The sequence below is a fragment of the Dictyostelium discoideum genome (assembly GCF_000004695.1).
Source record: "Dictyostelium discoideum AX4 chromosome 6 chromosome, whole genome shotgun sequence".
Taxonomy (NCBI): domain Eukaryota; phylum Evosea; class Eumycetozoa; order Dictyosteliales; family Dictyosteliaceae; genus Dictyostelium; species Dictyostelium discoideum.
Window position 1 is genome coordinate 1,832,391 of NC_007092.3, and position 20,870 is coordinate 1,853,260.

At 22.5% G+C, this 20,870-nt stretch overlaps 11 protein-coding genes and 4 non-coding genes across 15 annotated transcripts in view; 8 read left to right on the plus strand and 7 right to left on the minus strand.

Annotated features, from left to right (window-relative positions):
- DDB_G0292606 (hypothetical protein) overlaps positions 1-691 on the plus strand; it is a gene marked incomplete at both ends in the record, with an annotated part of 2,097 nt that extends 1,406 nt beyond the window's left edge. The window contains one exon of the mRNA XM_629517.1: positions 1-691. This exon is cut by the window's left edge and continues 1,406 nt beyond it. Coding sequence (XP_629519.1) covers positions 1-691 — 691 coding nt within the window.
- Positions 692-986: 295 nt separating this feature from the next.
- tRNA-Asn-GUU-16 lies at positions 987-1,059 on the plus strand. Its single transcript has one exon. It is a non-coding gene; the product is annotated as a tRNA-Asn (tRNA).
- Positions 1,060-1,322: 263 nt separating this feature from the next.
- med4 (hypothetical protein) lies at positions 1,323-2,449 on the plus strand (the record flags this gene model as incomplete). The annotated part of the gene is made up of 2 exons (XM_629518.1): positions 1,323-1,587; positions 1,683-2,449. 2 exons carry the CDS (start codon positions 1,323-1,325, stop codon positions 2,447-2,449), a joined length of 1,032 nt encoding a protein of 343 aa, XP_629520.1.
- Positions 2,450-2,511: 62 nt separating this feature from the next.
- Positions 2,512-3,366, minus strand: DDB_G0292722 (hypothetical protein; the record flags this gene model as incomplete). Its single annotated transcript, XM_629519.1, has 1 exon — positions 2,512-3,366. One exon carries the CDS (start codon positions 3,364-3,366, stop codon positions 2,512-2,514), a length of 855 nt encoding a protein of 284 aa, XP_629521.1.
- A 604-nt stretch (positions 3,367-3,970) lies between these two features.
- tRNA-Gly-GCC-15 lies at positions 3,971-4,041 on the plus strand. The gene has a single exon. It is a non-coding gene; the product is annotated as a tRNA-Gly (tRNA).
- Positions 4,042-5,174: 1,133 nt separating this feature from the next.
- tRNA-Gly-GCC-18 lies at positions 5,175-5,245 on the minus strand. Its single transcript has one exon. It is a non-coding gene; the product is annotated as a tRNA-Gly (tRNA).
- A 360-nt stretch (positions 5,246-5,605) lies between these two features.
- Positions 5,606-5,676, minus strand: tRNA-His-GUG-10. Its single transcript has one exon. It is a non-coding gene; the product is annotated as a tRNA-His (tRNA).
- A 417-nt stretch (positions 5,677-6,093) lies between these two features.
- Positions 6,094-7,183, minus strand: DDB_G0292610 (hypothetical protein; the record flags this gene model as incomplete). Its single annotated transcript, XM_629520.1, has 3 exons — positions 6,094-6,286; positions 6,413-6,874; positions 7,071-7,183. 3 exons carry the CDS (start codon positions 7,181-7,183, stop codon positions 6,094-6,096), a joined length of 768 nt encoding a protein of 255 aa, XP_629522.1.
- An 891-nt stretch (positions 7,184-8,074) lies between these two features.
- Positions 8,075-9,577, plus strand: DDB_G0292612 (hypothetical protein; the record flags this gene model as incomplete). The annotated part of the gene is made up of 1 exon (XM_629521.1): positions 8,075-9,577. The coding sequence occupies one exon, from the start codon at positions 8,075-8,077 to the stop codon at positions 9,575-9,577; it is 1,503 nt and encodes a 500-aa protein (XP_629523.1).
- A 250-nt stretch (positions 9,578-9,827) lies between these two features.
- DDB_G0292614 (hypothetical protein) lies at positions 9,828-10,180 on the minus strand (the record flags this gene model as incomplete). The annotated part of the gene is made up of 2 exons (XM_629522.1): positions 9,828-10,048; positions 10,120-10,180. 2 exons carry the CDS (start codon positions 10,178-10,180, stop codon positions 9,828-9,830), a joined length of 282 nt encoding a protein of 93 aa, XP_629524.1.
- Positions 10,181-11,067: 887 nt separating this feature from the next.
- On the minus strand, positions 11,068-11,388 carry DDB_G0292704 (hypothetical protein; the record flags this gene model as incomplete). The annotated part of the gene is made up of 1 exon (XM_629523.1): positions 11,068-11,388. The coding sequence occupies one exon, from the start codon at positions 11,386-11,388 to the stop codon at positions 11,068-11,070; it is 321 nt and encodes a 106-aa protein (XP_629525.1).
- A 1,325-nt stretch (positions 11,389-12,713) lies between these two features.
- Positions 12,714-15,023, plus strand: DDB_G0292616 (hypothetical protein; the record flags this gene model as incomplete). The annotated part of the gene is made up of 1 exon (XM_629524.1): positions 12,714-15,023. One exon carries the CDS (start codon positions 12,714-12,716, stop codon positions 15,021-15,023), a length of 2,310 nt encoding a protein of 769 aa, XP_629526.1.
- A 14-nt stretch (positions 15,024-15,037) lies between these two features.
- Positions 15,038-16,357, minus strand: ogg1 (8-oxoguanine DNA-glycosylase; the record flags this gene model as incomplete). The annotated part of the gene is made up of 1 exon (XM_629525.1): positions 15,038-16,357. The coding sequence occupies one exon, from the start codon at positions 16,355-16,357 to the stop codon at positions 15,038-15,040; it is 1,320 nt and encodes a 439-aa protein (XP_629527.1).
- A 270-nt stretch (positions 16,358-16,627) lies between these two features.
- On the plus strand, positions 16,628-17,488 carry coq4 (coenzyme Q biosynthesis protein; the record flags this gene model as incomplete). Its single annotated transcript, XM_629526.1, has 1 exon — positions 16,628-17,488. One exon carries the CDS (start codon positions 16,628-16,630, stop codon positions 17,486-17,488), a length of 861 nt encoding a protein of 286 aa, XP_629528.1.
- Positions 17,489-18,878: 1,390 nt separating this feature from the next.
- On the plus strand, positions 18,879-20,760 carry DDB_G0292622 (hypothetical protein; the record flags this gene model as incomplete). Its single annotated transcript, XM_629527.1, has 2 exons — positions 18,879-19,073; positions 19,189-20,760. 2 exons carry the CDS (start codon positions 18,879-18,881, stop codon positions 20,758-20,760), a joined length of 1,767 nt encoding a protein of 588 aa, XP_629529.1.
- Positions 20,761-20,870: the final 110 nt, after the last annotated feature.

The following is a 20,870-nucleotide window of genomic DNA, read 5'->3' on the forward strand; positions in this document are numbered from 1 at the left end:
AGCAGCTCGTGGTTTATCTGGTGCCATTTCATTATGTGCCTATTTTTACACTCTTACCGTGCTACCATTGTCAGAGGCTGTAATCATTAGTTTTACAAGTCCTGTTATTACTGCAGCCTTGGCAGCTGTTGTACTTAAAGAGAAATGGGGTGGAATCGAGGCAATTTGTGCATTTTTAAGTTTATGTGGTGTTGTGGTAGTCTCCAAACCATCATTCTTATTCCATCACCATACCGATGGTTCCACCACTGAAAATGGTGAAGACAGTGGCAAGCTATTATATGTATTGATTGGTGTTGGTGGTGCTTTCTTTACAGCAGTTTCCTATATTGCAGTTAGAAAAGTTGGTCCATCTGTTAACCCCTTTGTTTTGGTTATTTATTTCAGTGCTGTTTCCTCTGCCCTTTGTTTACCTTCTTCTTTTGCTTTTCAAACATTTGTTTGGCCATCACTTAAAGCTTGGGGTTATATCACATTGATTGGTGTTGTAGCTACCATTGCTCAGGGTGCTGTAAATGCTGGTATTCAATTATCGAAAAAAACTTCAACTGCCGCTGCTATGAATTACCTTCAAATAATTTTCACTTTTATTTGGCAAATTACTTTAATGCATCAACCTCTCGATTGGATTACAATTTTAGGTGCACTTTTAATTTTATGTTGTGCTGGAATTACTGCTTTTAAAAAATAATTTAATTATATTAAAAAAAAAAACACAAATCCAATAATTAAAAAAAAAAAAAAAAAAAAAAAAAAAAAAAAAAAACAAATATAAAAAAAGATTAAAAAATTAAATAATAAAAAGGTAAATTAAAAAATATTTTTTTAAAAAACTAACAATTCATATTATAAAAATAAATTTTTAATTATTTATTTATTAAATGTAAAAGAAATCATAAATTAAATAAATTTATATTTTTTTTCAAGTTGATTATTTTACAATGTATATAATTTTTTTACATTTTTGGTGAAATTTCATCAAAAATGCCTGGATGGCTCAGTAGGCAGAGCGAGCGGCTGTTAACCGCTAGGTCCATGGTTCGATCCCATGTCTAGGCGATACTTTTTTATTTTCAATATCATTTTTTTTTTTATCTTAAAAATGGATTCTCTACATCGAGACCTTTCAAAATATCAAAAATTCATCAGAATTGGCCAACGTTGAAAAAAGTTAATGCCTTTTTTTTATAATAATTAATTGATTGGTTAAAAAAAAAAAAAAAGAAATTTTTTTTTTTATTTTCACCATTTCAAAAAAAAAAAAATAAAAAACATATTGGTCTAGATTCAGTGAAATTGTTAAATTAAAATATAAAAATAAAATGAATAAAAGAATAAATGAAGTTAGTGGTAGACCTATAGGAGAATATCTTTCAAGAGATATATCAGATTTTCAGAGAGTTTCAAGGACACTATTTGAATGTTTTTCATCATTAGCAACAGGTGCAACATTAAATTCCCAACAATTACAACAAATTCAATTACCAATTGATCAAATATCAAATAATGCAACACCTAATATGGTATTACAATTAATGAATCATTTAATTGATGTTGATAAAATTTATCAAAATACTTTAAAAAAACGTAATAATATTAATAATAATGGATTTATATATATTATATTTATATTTTAATAATAATTAATAATTAATAATTTTTTTTTATTTTTTTTTTATTAGTTGAAAAACATCAAAAAATTCAAAAAGAAATTACAGAAATACAAAAAGAAATTGAAGAAAAAGATAAATTAATATCAACATTAGCATTAAATTTAAAAGATATTGAATCATTTTTAGAGAATGAATTATCACAAGACAATGTAAATATAAATAATGGTAATGCAAGTGATGGTATTGTTAATGAGGTTTTAATAGATTTAAAGCAACCAGATGACGCAGCATCAATGGATAATATAGTGAATAGAGAGGTATCACCAGAGGATTTAATATCTTATGCACATAAAATTAGTGGTACCACATCTGCACCATTTGGATACCAACCAAATGCACCATTGGCTTCACTATTTAAACCACCTGCACCACAAGATGAAATGATGAGATCATCAGTACTCTTTACAAAACCACCACCTCATGTTTTAAAATATTATGGTTTAGCTGAAATCGATGTTACAACACCAACAATGGCTGCAAATATTTCTTCACCATTTTCAATTGGTGGTAATGTTGGTGATGTTACAACACCAACTTCAAAAGAACAAGAAGATCAGCAGCAACAACAACAACAACAACAACCTCAACAACAATTATCACAATCACAACAATCACAACAACAAACTGAATCAGAATTACAACCAATTCAAAGTATATTACAACCTCCACAACAATTAAATATAGATTTAGATTTGAATCCAGATTTAGATTCAAGTGGTGATGATGATGATGAAGATGACGACGATGAAGAAAGTGAAGAAGTTGAATGGGATTAAAAAAAATAATAAACAAATATATATATTTTTTTTTTTTATTTTTATTTTTTTTTTAATTTATTTTATTTCTTTTGACCAAAATATTTAACAAACCAAATTATAAATTTATCAATTTTTGAAGATTTTTCAAATGGATTTATAATTTTATTCATTTTTTCTTGTTCTAATTTATGTTTTTCACCTTGTGATTGATTTGTTGAAACAAAGCCTTCTTCAATATTACGAGTTGGAACATAAACATTTTCAAATGTTTTTTGTTGATCATTACTATTATTATTATTATTATTATTATTGTTTATTGATTTTTCTAATCTCTCAATTTCTTTTTCAATTAATGAAATTGATTTTTTATCAACTTCATCCATTTTCATTCTTAGAAGAGTTTGTTTCTTTTTTTGTAAAATTAATTTTTGATCATCAAATGTGGTAGTGGTGGTGGTGGTTGGTCTTGCACCAGGTGCTTTATCAACTATATCTTTACTATTTTCAATGTATTCACTTTTTGATACAAAATAAGGTTCTTTAATTTCCTTTGAACCCAATGGTACATGTGGTAAAATGAATGCTGATACTCTTCTCTCTTCTTCAGCTAATATATTATAAGTACCAATTGCATTGATTGTTGTCATTGTTTCAACATTTACTTTATAACGAGTTGAAATATCTTTTATTAATTGGTCTGGTAATTTTGAATGTGTTGCTCCTGTACCAATTAATAGGAATTCAGTTGGTGGTTCAACGATATCCAAAGTTGCCAATGTGTCAATGGTAATATCTTCAACTGAATGAACATCCCAGAGGAATAGTTGTTGTGGCATTATATTAATTGATCCTGGTATTAAGGTTTTGTTAATTGAAAACCCAGATTCAACATATCCATCAATATTATATACCTTTGATAAATCACCTTGACTCATTTCAAATATATTACCATTGTCAATTCCTTTACAATAATTTCTTTTAAATATTTTATTTGATTTACCAAAATTTCCCAATTTATTATTATAATTATTACTATTACTATATATTATATTTTGATTTATTAAAATTCCTTTTATATTTTTTAAATTATAAAAATTTTTAATCATCTTTTTTTCTTTATTTGTTGTGGAATTGTGAATTAATTTTTTTTTATATGAAAACTAAAAAACTTTTTTTTTTTTTTTTTTCGAGAATTGCATAAAAAATAATTTCTTTTTTTTTTTTTTCAAACAACTATTTAATTTTATTTATTTTTCATATTATTCTAGTATAAGTAGAGAACTCAAAAATACACAAAATTATATAAAAGAATGTTTTTTGAATTTTATTTTTTATTTTTTATTTTTTATAATTGTTTTTTTATTTAGAATAACAACAAGTAGACAATAAAATTTTATATTATTACTTTTGATTAAAACATCTTTTTTGTCCAAACTTTTTTCTAAATCTTTTTTTATTTTATCGTCGGGTTCGTGATTGATGACATATTATAAATAAAAAAATCGGATGACGTTATATTTTTTAAAAAAATAATAAAAAGCGTATGTGGTCTAGTGGTATGATGCATCCCTGCCACGGATGCGAACTGGGTTCGATTCCCAGCATACGCACATCTTTTTTGAAGTTTACAGGATTTCCGAACTTCGGATGGGGTGAAAAATAAAGAATTTTACAAAGTTTGTCAAAACTGAAAATAAAAACATTTTTTTTGTTTTTCTAAAAAATCAATTAAGTTTTCATTCTTTCAAACAAATACCACATTGTTTTTAATTTGGATAAAATTATAATTTATAGTAAATAATAAAAAAAAAAAAAAAATTGTAAATTATTATTACTAAACTTTTGGACTTGCAAATTTGATAATAGCTCTTGATGTAATGTATGATTGTCAAATTATAATTGCAGGTTTGAGTAATAGTTTAAATATTTGATCAGAAATTATCGCTGAAACAATTGTCTCAAATGCTGGTTCACTGAAATCAGTATCCAAGAGAGTTATTAGATTTCCATAATTTACACATTTAATCCCCATTCAAGTTTTCTTTGTGGAATCTAAGATTTGAAACAGGTCGTGGAAAACTTTATGAACTAGATTCAACAATAAATTTAATAAAAATAATGAAAAAAAAATTAGAAGGGAGATAAATTCCAAATATTTTTTTGTATTTATTTATAAAATTTTATAAAATTTTTAGAGTGAAAAATAATAATTTTAAATCAGAAGTTAAACCATTTTATTTTTAGAATTTAATTGTTTGGGAACACTATAATTTACAGAACCATATGAATAATTTTTTTCTATTTTTGTCATATTCAAGAGTTGATAGTTTGTACCATTTGTTAATGCCGTCATGATTCCATAAGGGAAGTTTTAGGATAGGTCATGGTTTATACATATATATACCCATTCAAAGTATTCTTTGTGGAATCTTAAATTTGTGTAGTCTATGTTAACCTCTGACCCTTCTTCATATTTGGTAGAATTATAGGTGTAATCCTTTTTATAAATTTATTGTTGAATCTAGTCCTCTCGTTGGTCCAATGTTTTCATGAAAAAGAAGTTTTTCGGTTTTGGTCCAAAATTTAATAATTAAAGAATAGATGAACTAAAGGATCAATTAAAGCATCAGAAACCAATTATATTACCTCATCTCGCCAAAAAAGCTGTGAATATCAATTCAAATCAGACGTACAAATATATTTTTCCGAAGTTCGGAAATTTCGAAGCCATTAAAAAAGGTTTTGCGTATGCTGGGAATCGAACCCAGTTCGCATCCGTGGCAGGGATGCATCATACCACTAGACCACATACGCTTTTTGATATAATTTTGGAAAAAATAACGAAATGCCATTTTTAAAATATTGTGTATAATAATTATTATTATTATTATTATTATTATTATTATTATTATTATTATTATTATTATTTTTTTTTTTTTTTTTTTTTTAAATATTGATTAATAACAGTTTATCAATTAAAGGAAATAAACGATATTTTAAAAGTTTTATTTATTGAATTTAATTATTTTTTTTTTGTATAGAAGTTATTCTTTTTTTGATTCGAATTTTTTTTTTTTTTTCAAAAAAGGGATTTGAACTGGTTTTTTTTTTTTTTTTACCTAAAAGCGGTGTAGGGGATTTGAACTGGTGACCTTAGTTTTTTCATTAAAAAAGTGCCGCGACCTGGAATCGAACCAGGGTCAACAGAGCCACAATCTGATGTACTACCACTATACTATCACGGCTTATTGTGATATTTTTCATTAAAAATTTCTCTTCCCCATTTTATTTTAAAATGATTATCAAAAAATATCACAATTGGCTTTTTTTTTAGTTAAAAATTTCTCTTTAAGGTTTTTTTTTTAAAAAATATTAATTAAAATATTTTATCAAGTCCCCCAACCTAATAATATTCAAAGATACAAACAAAGATAAAAACATAGTATAATATTAAAAGATATACAAAAACTATATAATTATAAAACAGTTAATGATAAAGTTGAAAATTATAATTTATTAAATTGAGAGGAAAAAAAAAAAAAAAAGTAAGATTCTACAAAATTATATTCTATTATTTTCTTTTTTTATTTTTTTTTTTATTTTTTTATTTTTTTTATTTTTTTAAAAATAAATTTTACTTTTTTTTTTTACTCGTTAAATTATTAAACTTGTTGGTAACCTTGACCTCCGGTACCAGTGACTTTAGATTTGATGAAGAAAACACCATCCTTAATTAAACCACCAAAATTAACCCACATTTCTTTATTTGGGAACATATCTGAACCGTGTTGATGTTTAACTTTGGCATTGAAAATAATACCACCAACAATGTAAACAACAGTAACTGATAATAAACTAATAATAATGATAATAATAATAATAAATTTAAAAAGAAAAATAAATGTGGTTAGGTTTTTTTTTTTTTTTTTTTATGAAAATAAACTTGATAACAATGAAAATAAAAAAATAAAAAATACTTACATGATAATGAAAATCCAACCACCACCAATACCACCTTTCTTTGGTTGATCACCACCATTGCTACCGCTATTATTGTTATCACCACTACCACTACCACCACTACATAAATCTTTACCGGACATGACTGTAGAATAAATACATTTATTTTCATTGACAAGAGTTGCTTGAATTGAGTTGGCATTTTGACTACATTGTAATGAAACTACCATTGTTCTCATGTTACCACTTGAACATTTAGAGCTAGTGGTATATTGAAGACTTGGTAAATTACTAACTGTTTGCCAACTGCCCATAGTAATCAAACCAACAGGTGTTGGAGGACTTGTTCCACCAACTTGCATTTGACAAGCTGCTGCAGCATCATTTTTACATTGAGTTGCTACACCACAAATATTCCAATAGTATCTATATTTACCTTGAGGATTTGTACCTGATACTGCACTTAAAGCTGAATAACTTCCACTGTAATTTATTTTTTATATTTTAACATTAAAAAAAAAAAAAAAAGTATTAATAAGTTTTTACTTTTTTATAGTAATCATTATTATTATTATTTATTATTATTTTTTTTTTTTTTATAGTTATTATTATTATTATTATTATTATAATTTTTTTTTTATTTCTCATTGCAAAAATTAAAAAATAAAATAGTACATACTTTGATAAGGCACCATAGTTGATACCATTGTGTGTACATTGTGATGGTGATCCTTGACCAAATGCCATTGTGGCAATTGCAAGTACTAATAAAATACTGGCAATAAATTTCATTTTTATTTATTGTTTTATTTTATTGATTAATTTAGAAAAAAAAAATATTACAAGAAAAAGGGGTAAAAATAATTATGCTTTCAATCAAAAAAAAAAAATTTAATGTCAAAAAAAAAAAAAAAAAATAGAAAAATCCCAACAATTTTCAAAAAAATAAAAAAAAAAAAAAAAAATAAAAATAAAAATAAAAAAAAAAAAAGAATTTTCTGTGCCACTTTGTTATATATAGTTTAAATTTTTGAGCTAAATGAGAATTTGGAATCGTAAAAATAAAAAAAAATTAAAAAAATGAGGTGGTAAAAAAAAGATAAAAATAAAAAAATAAAAATAAAAAATTAAAATAAATTGAAATCAATGGAATTCATTTAAATTATTTATTTTTAATTCTTATTTATCTTTTATTTCTCTTATTTAATATTTTTTCTTTTAACCTGGTCAAATTCCTTGATTTTTTTATTTGAAATATTTCCTTTTTTTTTTTTTTTTTTTTTTTTTTTTTCTTTTTGAATTTTTTTTTTTTTTTTTACCAAAATCAATAAAAAGAACTTGAATCCATTTTATTTTTATTAATGGAACCATTTTTTTTTTTTTTTTGATTTTTTTTGATTTTTTTTTTTTGATGACGTTATTTAACAAGACTTTGTTTATTTATAAACAAATATAATAAATTAAATAATTTACTTTTAAATTAAATAAATTAATAATTCTTCGTCGGTTAATAAATATTTTTTTTCATTTTTTGTTTTTAATTTTTTTTTTTATAAAAATATCTCTTACCTTCACTTTCCCAATTCCTAAAAATATCTATTTTTTTTTTTTTTTTTTTTCTTTTTTTTTTTTTTTTTTTTTTTCTTTCAATTTATTATATATTTTTTTTTTTTTTGAATAATAATGAATAATAATATTAAACTTAATGAATTAATTTTTAATGAAATTGAACCATTATTAATTTATAATTGTTCATTTAAAAGGATATTAGAATTATCATTATTATCAAAATCAATATTTAAAAAAATTCAATATCAAATTTCAAATCAACAAAAAGAAATTAAATTTAAACCAGAAATTAATGAATTTTTAAATTATATTTATAATTTTAAAAAAAATGATAATAATAATAAATTTAATTCATTTAATGAACCAATAATAAATAATGAATTAATTTCAACAATTTTAAATAATAATAATAATTATAAATTTAAATTAATTCAATTTAAAGAAATTGAAAATTTAAATTGTATTAATAATAATGGTAGTTATCAAGCAAAACAAAATAATGAAAATATTAAAACCAATTTAAAAAGAATTTGTAAAAATTTAAAAACAGTTTATTATTCAAATTATTTTCCAATTGATACTTTAGATGAAGATCCAACACTTGATAATTTTTTTAATTTTGAAAAAGTTGAACTTTATTGGGACTGTGATGAATCACCACCAGAATCATTCATTGATGAATGTGATAACCAAGATGATTATCAATCATTTAATTACTCATTTGAATTTTTAAAAAGATATAAATCAATAAAGAAAATTTCAATTAGAACTGTAGATAATGAATCAAATTTACATTTAAAAAATTTAAATAATTTATTTAAAAATATTAATAATATTAATCAATTAAATAAAATTCAATTCAATTATCAAAATACTTCATATAATTTTTTAATAAATGAAAAATTAAATAATATTAAAAATTTAAATTCATTTTCAATTAGATTAGGTAATTTTGGTTTAAATATTATAAACGAAGAAAATGAAGAAAATCAAGAAAATGAAGATTTGGAAATATTAAATGAAATAATTAATAATAATTGTGAAAATACTTCTAAATTAATTGAAATTATTTTTAAAAATATTAACTTATTAAAAAATAATAAATTAAGGAAATTAATAATTAATAAATGTCATTCTGATGATAATGAATTTAATTCACCAAATTCAAATAATCCATGTGAATTTTTAAAATTATTATTAAATGAAAATTATTCAATAGAAAATTTAAGAATTTTAGGTTTGGCTGTATATGATTTAACTAAATATGATGATTTTAAATTATTATCAGAATTAATTAATAAAAATAATAAAATTAATCAATTAATTACAAATATTCAATCATTTGAACAATTTTTAAAACATTGTAATGAAAATAAAAATATTGAAATTTTAAAAATTTCATTAGATAAATATTCAGATAATTTAGAATTATTAAATAATATAAATTGGGAAAATATTTTAAATTTAATAAATAATAATAAATCATTAAAATCAATTTATTTATATAATAATGATCAATTTGATGAAAATTTACAATTTCTAAATAATTTAAATTCATTAAAAAATAATAATAATAATAATAATTTAAATATTACAATTTTAAATAATTTTAAATAATTTCCCAAAAAAAAAAAAAAAAAAAAATAAAATTATATTTATAGAATTTTTATAGTGCAATTTTTTTTTTTTTCCCAAAAATAATTTCGAGAGAAGACAAAAATAGTAAAAGTTTTGGTTTACCAAGAAAAGGTAGAGTAACAAAATATTAAAACAAATTAGGAATGACAAATAGAAATTATAATCTTAGGGAACTATGCTCAAAACAAATAATGATATATTTATTTTAATAGGGTTTTTTAATTGTTTTTTAATTTAAACATGGTTCATCTTTAATGTCTATTTTAGAAAAATTTGAGTAAACTAAATCTATGGCATCTTTAAAGGTTTTTAGGTGGTTCATATTTGAAATTTGTAAATTTAAATTACTATTTTTTTCAATTAATTCCTTTTTTTCTTCTTCTAGTAATGCTTTACCTTGTTCTAATTCAGATTTAACTTGACTTAATTTTTTTATATCACATCCCAAATCTGATATTTCCTTTTATTAATCAAATTCTTTGCAAAAATAATAGAATCACCTTCTTTTGAATTTAAATTACGATTCCAACCACGTGGTCTATCTGGAGTTACTCTATTTACTAAATCATCAAAATCTTCCATTTCTAAATATTATTTAGTTTTTTTTTAAAAAAAAATTTATATCAAAAAATAAAGATTTCAAAAAAAATTGATCAAAATTTTTTTAAAATTTTTGAAAATTTTTTAAAATTTTTGGAAAATTTTTTTACATAATTTTTACATAACATTTACATTTAAATATTATTTAATATATAGTTATTAAAAAAAAAAAAATGAATTTTAAAGAGCAGAGGCTTCAACATTATAAAATTTCTAGTGTTCTACCTTTTTCCACTTTTGTAAAAAAAGGGGTATTTTTTAATAACTATATATTAAATAATATTTAAATGTAAATGTTATGTAAAAATTAATTTCCTTTCCTTTTTTTTAATAATTTCCATATTAAAATAACATTTTAATAAAATTACAAATTTCAAAATAAAAAAAAAAAAAAATAAAAAACAAAAAAAAAAAAAAAAAAATAATAATAATAATGATAGTATAAAATTTCTTTCTATGTAACTATTTGTAAAATAAACTTTTCAAATAAATTAAAATTATTTATTTGAAAAGTTTATTTTACAAATAGTTAAATAATTATTTTAATGTATATTTTTCAAATTAATTATTTTTAAAATTGGAAGCTTGGCCCAGAAATTATATTTTTTGGTTTAAATATGATAAATGAAGAAAATGAAGAAAATGAAGATTTGGAAATATTAAATGAAATAATTAATAATGTGAAAATACTTCTAAATTAATTGAAATTATTTTTAAAAATATTAACTTATTAAAAAATAAAAATAATAAATTAATAATTAATAATTGATAAAGAAATTAATAATTAATAAATGTCATTCTGATGATAATGAATTTAATTCACCAAATTCAAATAATCCTGTAACAACTGGTGGTCGGTTTCATCAGTGTTAGTTTTTCCTAATGATTTTTTTATTGTGTTGGTTATTGCTGCTGAAGTTATTGGTGTTGTAATGTTTGGGTGATGATGGTGGTGTTGAATGGTTATTTAATTGTTGTTGAGATTGTTGATTTATTAATTGAATGTGTTGTTGAAGAAGTTGATTTTGTTTATCTATTACCTGCTGATGTTCCCTTATTTGACGTTGCTGTTCATTGAATGTTGATACCTTTGGTTGTTGTTGTTGTTCCTCATTATCCTGTTGTTGAGATTCATTATTATCAATATCTTCATTATTATTATTGTTGTTATTATTATTATTATTTGACATTCTTTTAAAATAAATTATTTAATAAAATTGGGTTATTTATTATTATTAATTTAATTTATTGTTTTAATATTACTGAATTTATTTATTTTATTATTATAAAAATAAATGATTAATTATTTAAGAAATAAATGTACACATATATTTAATTGATGACCATATCCCTATCGCGTTTTTATTATTTTTAACTATTTATTACTGAGGTTAAATTAGAAACCTAGTTTCTTTTTATAGTCCTCAGATTTGAGCGAACTCAAATCTGTTAACTACTCCAACCTCAGCAGATAGGGTTAGATCCAATTTAAACTACAATATTATATTATTTTAATTTTTAATTAAATTATTTTTAAATTTATATTATTATTTTATATGATGATTTTGTGTGTGTGACATTTTTAATATCTGGTATATAATATCTATTGTGAAAACTTTTTTTTATTATTTTCTGAATTGTGTGTGTTATAATAAAATGTTTAAACAAAACTATATTCTAAATTATTATTATTTATTTTTTTGAATTATTATTTAGTTGTGTTTAGTGAGTTTATTATATAAAATGAAACAATTTATTAAAATAAATTAAGTTAGTAATAATTAATATTGAATTATTAATTCAATATTAATAGTTATTTTTAAATGTTCTGTTTAGAACATTAAATGATAATTATTCAATGGCAAATTAAAGAATTTTATTTTTAGCTGTATATGATTCAACTAAAAATGATGATGATTTTAAATTATTATCAGAGTTTATTAATAAAAATAATAAAATTAATCAATTTGTTACACATATTCACTCATTTGAACAATTTTTAAAACATTGTAATGAAAATAAAAATATTGAAATTTTAAAAATTTCATTAGATAAATATTCAGATAATTTAGAATTATTAAATAATATAAATTTGGAAAATATTTTAAATTTAATAAATAATAATAAATCATTAAAATCAATTTATTTATATAATAATGATCAATTTGATGAAAATTTACAATTTCTAAATAATTTAAATTCATTAAAAAATTATAATAATAATTTAAATTTTAAAATTTTAAATTTAAATAATTTTTAAAAAAAAAAAAATTATATTTATAGAATTTTTATAGCCATAATAATTTGTTTTTTTTTTTTTTTTTCCTCGTTTTAAAGTTCTTAAAATTTATTTAACCAAGAATTAAAAAATTTTAAAATAAAAGGAATGGTTTTTTTTTTTTTTTTTTTTTTTTTTTTTTTTTTTTTTTTTCGTTTAAAAGTTTCTTGTTTTTTTATTTTTATTATTTTATTTTTTTCGGAACTGAAATAAAAAACAAATAAAAAAAAAAAAAATATGAATAATGTTAGCGATGAAGAAATAGATGATGTTTCAGATGATTATGTTGGTGAGAAGCCAAAGAATGACGAGGATTTTTATAGTGCAGATAGTGATATTGAAAAGTTAACTCACAAAAACGAGGATGACATCGAACCAAATCCTTCACTCTCTCAAAAAGATGATGAAAAAATACAAAAACAACAACAACAACAGCAACAGCAACAACAACAACAACAACAACAAAGTAAAGATATTAGCATCAATTTGGACGAATATCAACAAGAAACAGATAGTGAGGAGTATGATTCTGATTATATCGATGATATGGATTCTGACGAATATGAAGAAAAGTGTGAAAATGATAGAGAAAAAGACAATTTATATGAATTAGAAAATGAAGAAAGAGATGAAAAATTTGGTATTGAATACATTAATACCAATACTGCAAATAAAAATAATAATAATAATAATAATAACAATATAGTGGAAGTTTCACTATATGAAAGATTACTAAAAAGAGATTTCAATAGATACAATAAAAGTGATATAAACACTAAAAATAATATAAATAATAAAAATAATATTAATAATAATAATAATAATAATAATAACAATAATAATAATAATAAAAGAAAAGATTTATATATATATAGTAGTAGCGATAAAGAATTAAACAATAATATAATTAAAAGTTCTTTATCTAATCTCTTTTTCGAAGAAGAGTGTGAGGCTGATAATGAGGAAGAAGAAGATGAAGAAGGTGATGATAAAGGTATTAAACAAAGAATTAAAAGATATCAAGATATTAAAAATAGTAAATTAATAATTAAAAGAGCAAAAAGTTTAACACAAGGTATCATATTGGATCCTATCGATCCAACAATTAAAAATAGTTTTCAACAATATCTAATTCAAAGAGAATTAAAACAAATAAAAGTAAAAAATAATAAAAATAATAGTAATAATGATAGTAATGACGGCAGTAGTAATAATACAACAACAACATCAACAACAACAACAACAACTAACGGTGAGTCAGTTGATAATCAAAATGATAATAAAAATAATAATGATGAAAAAACTGTTACAATAAAAGAACCAACTCCACCACCAACACCACTAAAAAAAAAGAGAAAATCAAAATCAAAACAAGCAGAAATTGAAGTTGTCCCCTTTACAAGATCAATTTCATCAATACCAGACTATCAAAATTTTTATAATAATAATTCAAAAAAAGTTGAAACCTTATTAAATTGGGATACTTTAAATATTAAAAATTCAATTACAAATAAAAATAATAGTATAAATATAAATAATAGTAATAATTATAATTATAATAATAAAGGAGAATTTTTAAAATTTAAAAAAGAAGAAAAAGAAATAATATATTATTATATGATTTATTATTCATCAAGTTTATTATTTTATAGGTGTAATGAATTATGGAAGATGATTTCAAATCATTTAGATAGTAAACCATCACCATTAAAAATTGGAATTTTTATAACAAATAAATTAGAATCTAATCAATCTTTTAATGAATGGAGTTTAAAATGTAAAAATAAATATTTCAATTTAAATAGTAATAGTAATAGTAATGGTGATAGTAATAGTAATATTCAAGAATCAATAGATTTTAAATTACCACCACATTTACAATATCCAATATCAAATTTATCATTTAAAGATAAACAAATTAAAATTATTGAAAAACAATTATTAGAATTAAATGGAATTTATATGAAATCACCAATAACGATTGGAACAAAAGAATTCAATTATAATAAAAATAATAATAATAACAATGGGTCAATTGGTATTGAAATTACAAATGATATTAAAGATAGTAAAAAATATAGATTCGTTGCATCAAATGAAGATTTATTAATTGAACAAATTAATACAGATTTATTATTAGAACAAGAGAAAGATAATATTAAAAAAGAATTTAATGAATTTGAAGGTGGTGGTAGTATTGTACCACAAGTATTATCAGGAAAAGGTTTAGAAAGTTTATTAACATCAAAAGAGTTTAATCATATTACACCATATCCAACAGTTTTCATTGATATGGCAGAAGCATTAAGAGATTGGTTAAAACCAGTAGTTCAAGAATTATCATTTTTAAAACCAGTCATTCACCATCAACATGCTGATAATGAAGAAATCACAGTTGAACAAGTATTAGAATCATTAAGAGTTACTCAAAATTTACCAAATGAAAATTGGAAACCTTCAAAAAGATATAAAAAATTTTATGATGAAAAAGATAAATCAACAAATAACAAAATTGATGTTTCTATATTATTTAAAAATTTAAAATAAATAAATACTTATTTTTATTTCTTTTTTTTATTTTTAGGATTTAAATTATCATTTATAGTATTTGTTGTAGTAGAAGTAGTAGAAGTGGTTGATCTTGTTATAATTTTTCTTTTTAAATTTTCTTTTTCATTTTTTAAATTTTCTTTTTCATTTTTTAATTCAATTTTTAGATTATTATTATTATTATTTTGATTTATTTCTTTTTTAATTTTAATATTTTTTGATTTTTCTTTAAATACTGATAATTCATTTGCAAAGAGTATAGTTTGAGCCCAACCTGCATGATCACCGAAAATAGATTCCCAAAGGTTACTAATGTCTTGATAGAGTTTTGGAGTTAATGAAGAGGAGCTGTTTGCTAGAGAGGGTAGATATTTTTTAGAGATTTGATAGATATGAGTATCGATTGCAACGGCATTTGGATTATCCATTGACATTAGTGATACGCAATCAGCGACTTTCTTACCAACACCCATTAATGTTGTCAACTCTTTTTGTACCTCTAAATGTGGTTTTAATTTCAACTGATTTAACCATTGTTCACCACCTTTTTCAATAACTTGTTTACATGATTCAACAATGTATTTTGATCTGTACCCGAATCCAAGATCATTCAATTCTTCTACTGTCGCATTTGACAATTGACTCAATGTTGGAAATTTATAATAATCCGTGTGATTGTAATCTGTGATTTTCGAACCGTACCCCACGATTAACTTATTCACAAGTGATGTAATTCTTGAGACATTATTATTTTGTGAACAAATGAAGCTGAATAAACAGTCAACTGGATTCTGTCTAGTTAGACGAAGTCCGATGAATTTATCACAACTTTTTCGAAATTGGTGGTTTAATTGATGAAGTTTCTTATCACCGTTGTCATCATTGCCAATTTCATCGTTTCTCCATTTTTTAAATAATTGATTAATATCTAAATCTAGATAAAAGTAATTCTGTAAAGTTGAGATCCTATCTTGCATTTTCATTAATTCACTATCATGATTTATACGTTTCTCTGAATCTATGAATTTATATTCAATAATATCTTGTTCACTACCTTCTTTATATCTTAACACAATTATATTATCACCAATAACTCCCACATATTCATTAACTATTTCATTTATTACTATTTCTTTCCAAATAAATGATTGTGCTGAAAATAATGTTTTTTTTAAATCTAATTTATTTTTAAATAATTTTAATTCTTCCCAATTATTATTATTATTATTATTATCATTTTCATTTTTTATTATTGGTATTTTATTGTTATTATTATTATCATCGTTTTCATTTTTTATTTTTGGAATTTTATTAGTAGTAGTAGTTGTCATTTTAAATAAAATTTCTTTTTTTGTAGTTGTTGGTATTAATATTAAAAAATTATTAAATTGTTTAGGTATAAATCTAAACATATATGTATGTATTTGAGAAAAGAAATTTCACATAAAAATAAGAAAAAGTAAAAAACATTTTTTTTTTTTTTTTTTATTTTTTTGTTTTTTTTTTTTTTTTTTAAAAAATCCATAACACGAAATAAAATTTTATTTTTTTAATTTTTTTTATTTTTAATTTCATCTTATAATAATTAAAATAAATAAACGATGAATTCATCATCAAATATAATTTATAAAAGTTTTAAAAATTCAAAAATATTTTTAAATAAACAATGTATTATTAATAATGGTTTAAAATTAAATAAAAAATATTTTACAACAACTTCAACAAAAGAAAATAATAATAATAATAATAATAAAAATCCAAAATTTATTGAAAATAATTTATTTCAAAAAGGATTATTAACAATTGGTAGTGCATTTGTTGCATTTATAAATCCAGGAAGAGGTGATATGGTTGCAACATTGGGTGAAATGACAGGTGGTTGTGCAATTAAATCAATGAAACAAAAGATGATGTTAGATCCAATTGGTAGACAATTGTTAAAGGAGAAACCTAGAATTAAAGAATCAACTTACCCATTGAATATACATTTATTACCATCAACTACATTTGGTGGTGCATACTATAGATGGATGAAAGAACATGGTTATTCACCTGATGAAAGAACAGAGGTTACTTTGATTCAAGATGAAGATGATGCTTACGTTATGCAAAGGTATAGAGAAGTACATGATTTTTGGCATGTCCTTGCCGGTGTTAGACCAGATTTTCAAGGTGAAGTTGCAATAAAATGGTTTGAATTCTTACAAACTGGTTTACCAATGAATGCTATCGGTTCAATTATAGGTCCATTACGTTGTTCTTGGAATGAAAGAAACGAATTAATCAATCATATGATACCATGGGCTATAAAATCTTCAAAATCTTGTGTTTATCTAATGAATGTCAAATATGAAGATCATTGGGAAGATGATCTTAATGAATTTAGGGCTAAATTAAATTTTATACCTTATAAATATTTATCTGATATTAATCAAAATAAAACGACAACTATCAATATGTAATAAAATGAAATTATTTAAAAATAATAAAAAAACAAAAATAAATAAAAAGAGGAAATTAAAAAAAAAAAAAAAAAAAAAAAATCTCAACCTCTTTCTTCAACATCTCAACCTCTTTCTCCTCGTAATACCAACAAAATCTCTTCTCTATGGGAATTGATTCAATTCCAATACTACATACTTTTTCACCTCTTTGATTTTCAACTTTCATTATTTCCAAATTTGTTCAATTCCTCCTCAAATCCCTATCATCCCAATCTTAAATACAGACATGAAATGCAATTGTAAACTTTATTACAACTTCATCTTCAATCATCTCTCTCATCGTATTAAAAGAATGATTCTATTTCAAAAACATCAATCGTGAAGCAATCATCGACAAATGGTCAAACCTTTACATTCCTCCAAAAATGAAAAGAAATTGTTGGCACAAAAGATTACATTACCTATCAAAGACTCTCCATCTCTATAAAACAATACAACCAGAGAAGCTATTTGTCCCGACTGTCCAGTGACTTCCTTGCAGCCTCTTCAATCAGGTCATGCAACCCCGTTATAAACTATTCCAACTATTACGGTATATTCAATTACTATACTTTGAAGCCTTTAACAAACATCCAATCAACAATGTTAATTACTGGAAACATTATTGGTCACCAATAGTGACCAAATTAATATAGATTTAAATCCAAAGACTACTGATACACTCTGGACTGTATAATGATTATTACCATCTCTGGAAGTCATATACTAACCATGTCTTTGGTAATCAAAGATATACCACTGAAAGAGTACTGCTCAACACATACAAATCCATTGAATTCATACAACTCAAGGAAAATCAACGTACTGAATTCAACAAGAACTTCACAAATCCCTCTTTCCATATTAATTTCTAATCACAACTTTAAAAGATTTCATTCTGTTTTTTTAAAAATTAAATCCAAAACAAAAATAAAAAAAAATAAAAAAATCTGATCAGATTTTTTTAAAAGAAAATTGGTTCGATAAAAAAAAAAATGGTTTTTTTATGATATTTATTTCTGGGTTTGAAAATATCTTTTTTTTTTCTACTAACAAAACATGTTTTGTTTTTTTTTAATTTTATTTTATTTTTTTTTTTATTTTTTTTTATTTTTCTTTATTTTTTATTTTTTATTAAATATCTCCAACCGTCATTTAAAAGTTTTTTTAAAAAAAAAAAAAAAAAAAAAAAAAAAAAAAACAAAAAACCATTTTTAAAATTTTTATTTTTTTAATTTTTTTTGTACAAAACACAATATTCGCACAACGCATTTCATAAAAACAAATTAAAAACCTATCTATTTTTTCTTTTTTTTTTTTTATTTTTTTTTATTTATTTTTATATATTTATTTATAAAAAAAAAAAAAAATGGATTGTGTTATTACAAGTGGATGGTTACAAAAATGGTCATCAAAAGTTTTATCAGAAAGTGAAAGATCAATTTTGGATAGATCATGTTCCGGTACTTATCATTCATCAATGGCAACACATGGAGAAGGTTCTTTAAAAGCAAGATGGTTTATATTACAAAATGATTTTTTAAATTATTATGATAGGCCACCTGTAAGTTTTTTAAATTTATTAAAAAATAAATAAAAAAAAAAGAAATTAAATTTAAAATTACTAATTTTTTTTTTTTTCTTTTTTTTTTTCTTTTATTTATTTAAAAAAAAAAAAGAAAAAAATTCAAGATTATACATGCTTAAAAGGTCAAATTTATTTAAGAGGATGTAAATTAAAACATGGAGGATTAATAACACCAATATATCAACATTGGTCAATTGGAGTTGCACCAAATACATCAGGTAGTAATCAAGTTTGGAAATCAATAGTTGATCAACATCAAGTGAATGGACAAATGACAATATCATTGGTTACACCAAATGGTGTGGAATATTCATTCACCAATATGGGAGGATTGACAAATGAAGATACAATTAAAAATTTAGAGAATTGGGCATACTCAATTTCTTATGCAATCTTTTTATCAAATAAAACTAAAGATGAACCAATGTGTGGTTGGTTAAATAAACGTGGTGAGAAAGGTCATCAATTTAAAAATACAAAACGTCGTTGGTGTACACTTCAAGGTACAAAGTTACGTTATTTCTCTTCAATTCCAAAACATAATAAAATCGGTTCACTTAAAGGTATAATAGATTTAACTCATCTTTCAGAGATTGCTGATAAAGTATTAACAGAAGTACGTTCTAAAAATGGTACATTGGTTAGTAATGGTAATCAAGATTGGAATGCTCAAAAACCATTAACCAATGGTATAGGTAGTAGTGGAGGTGGAGGTGGTTTAGATTGTTTTGGTAATAATAATCAAAGTTTTAGTTCTTCTTCTTCTTCACCCTCATCATCATCTACAACAATATCATCTTCACCAAATAATAATTCGTCATCATCGTCATCAATACAAGAATTTGATGAAGTTTCAACTATTGTAGCATTATCATTAACAATAAATAATGAGAAAAAGTATGTTTTAATTTTCGATAATAAAGAGGATAGAATTAAATGGGTAAATGCAATTACAGCAGCAGTTGAGAAATCATATACATCTGGTAATGCATTGGCAGAGACAGTTGGAGGTGGTGATGTTTTTCAAAGTATAAATAATAATAATGATAAGCAAGTGTTGGTATCAGGTTGGATGAGAAAAACTAAAGCAAACAAATGGTGGGAGAAAAGATTTTTCCAACTTACACAAAATAGTTTAATCTACTACAAAGAGGATCCACCTCAGAAAACATTGGGTTCAATATTTCTATTGGTTTCATCATGTAGAATTATAAAACAAAAGAGTTTAGATTCTTTGGATTGGTGTTTTAGTATAGCCGATAGTAGAGGTGTAGAATACTTTTTCAATACAGAAACTTCCGATCAAATGGAACGTTGGATTAAAGCAATTAAAGTTGCTAGAAAAAAAATGTTATTATCATTATTGGATCAAGGTGGTAAATTAATCATTCCAATTACAATTGGTAAGGATTGTGGTTTAATCACTGTTCAAACTAAAGAATCAATTCGTGTAAACTCTCTTTCTAATAAATTGGCATTTGAAATTCCAATGCCAAATGTAAAGTCAGTTTCAGTTTCAGGTGATCAAAAATTAGATGTTTCTTTCTTACCTTTGGATGGTGAAGTTTCTGAAAAAAAAGTGGAATTTATAACTCAAAATCCACATGGTGTATTACAATTATTTAAAGATTTATTCTCTTCTCAAGAAAATACTATAAATTAATATATATATATATAATATTTATTTTAATAAACAAAAAAAAAAAACAAATAAAAAAAAAATAAAAAAAAAAAAGAAAAAAACAATTATTTTGTAAAATATGAAATCCATAT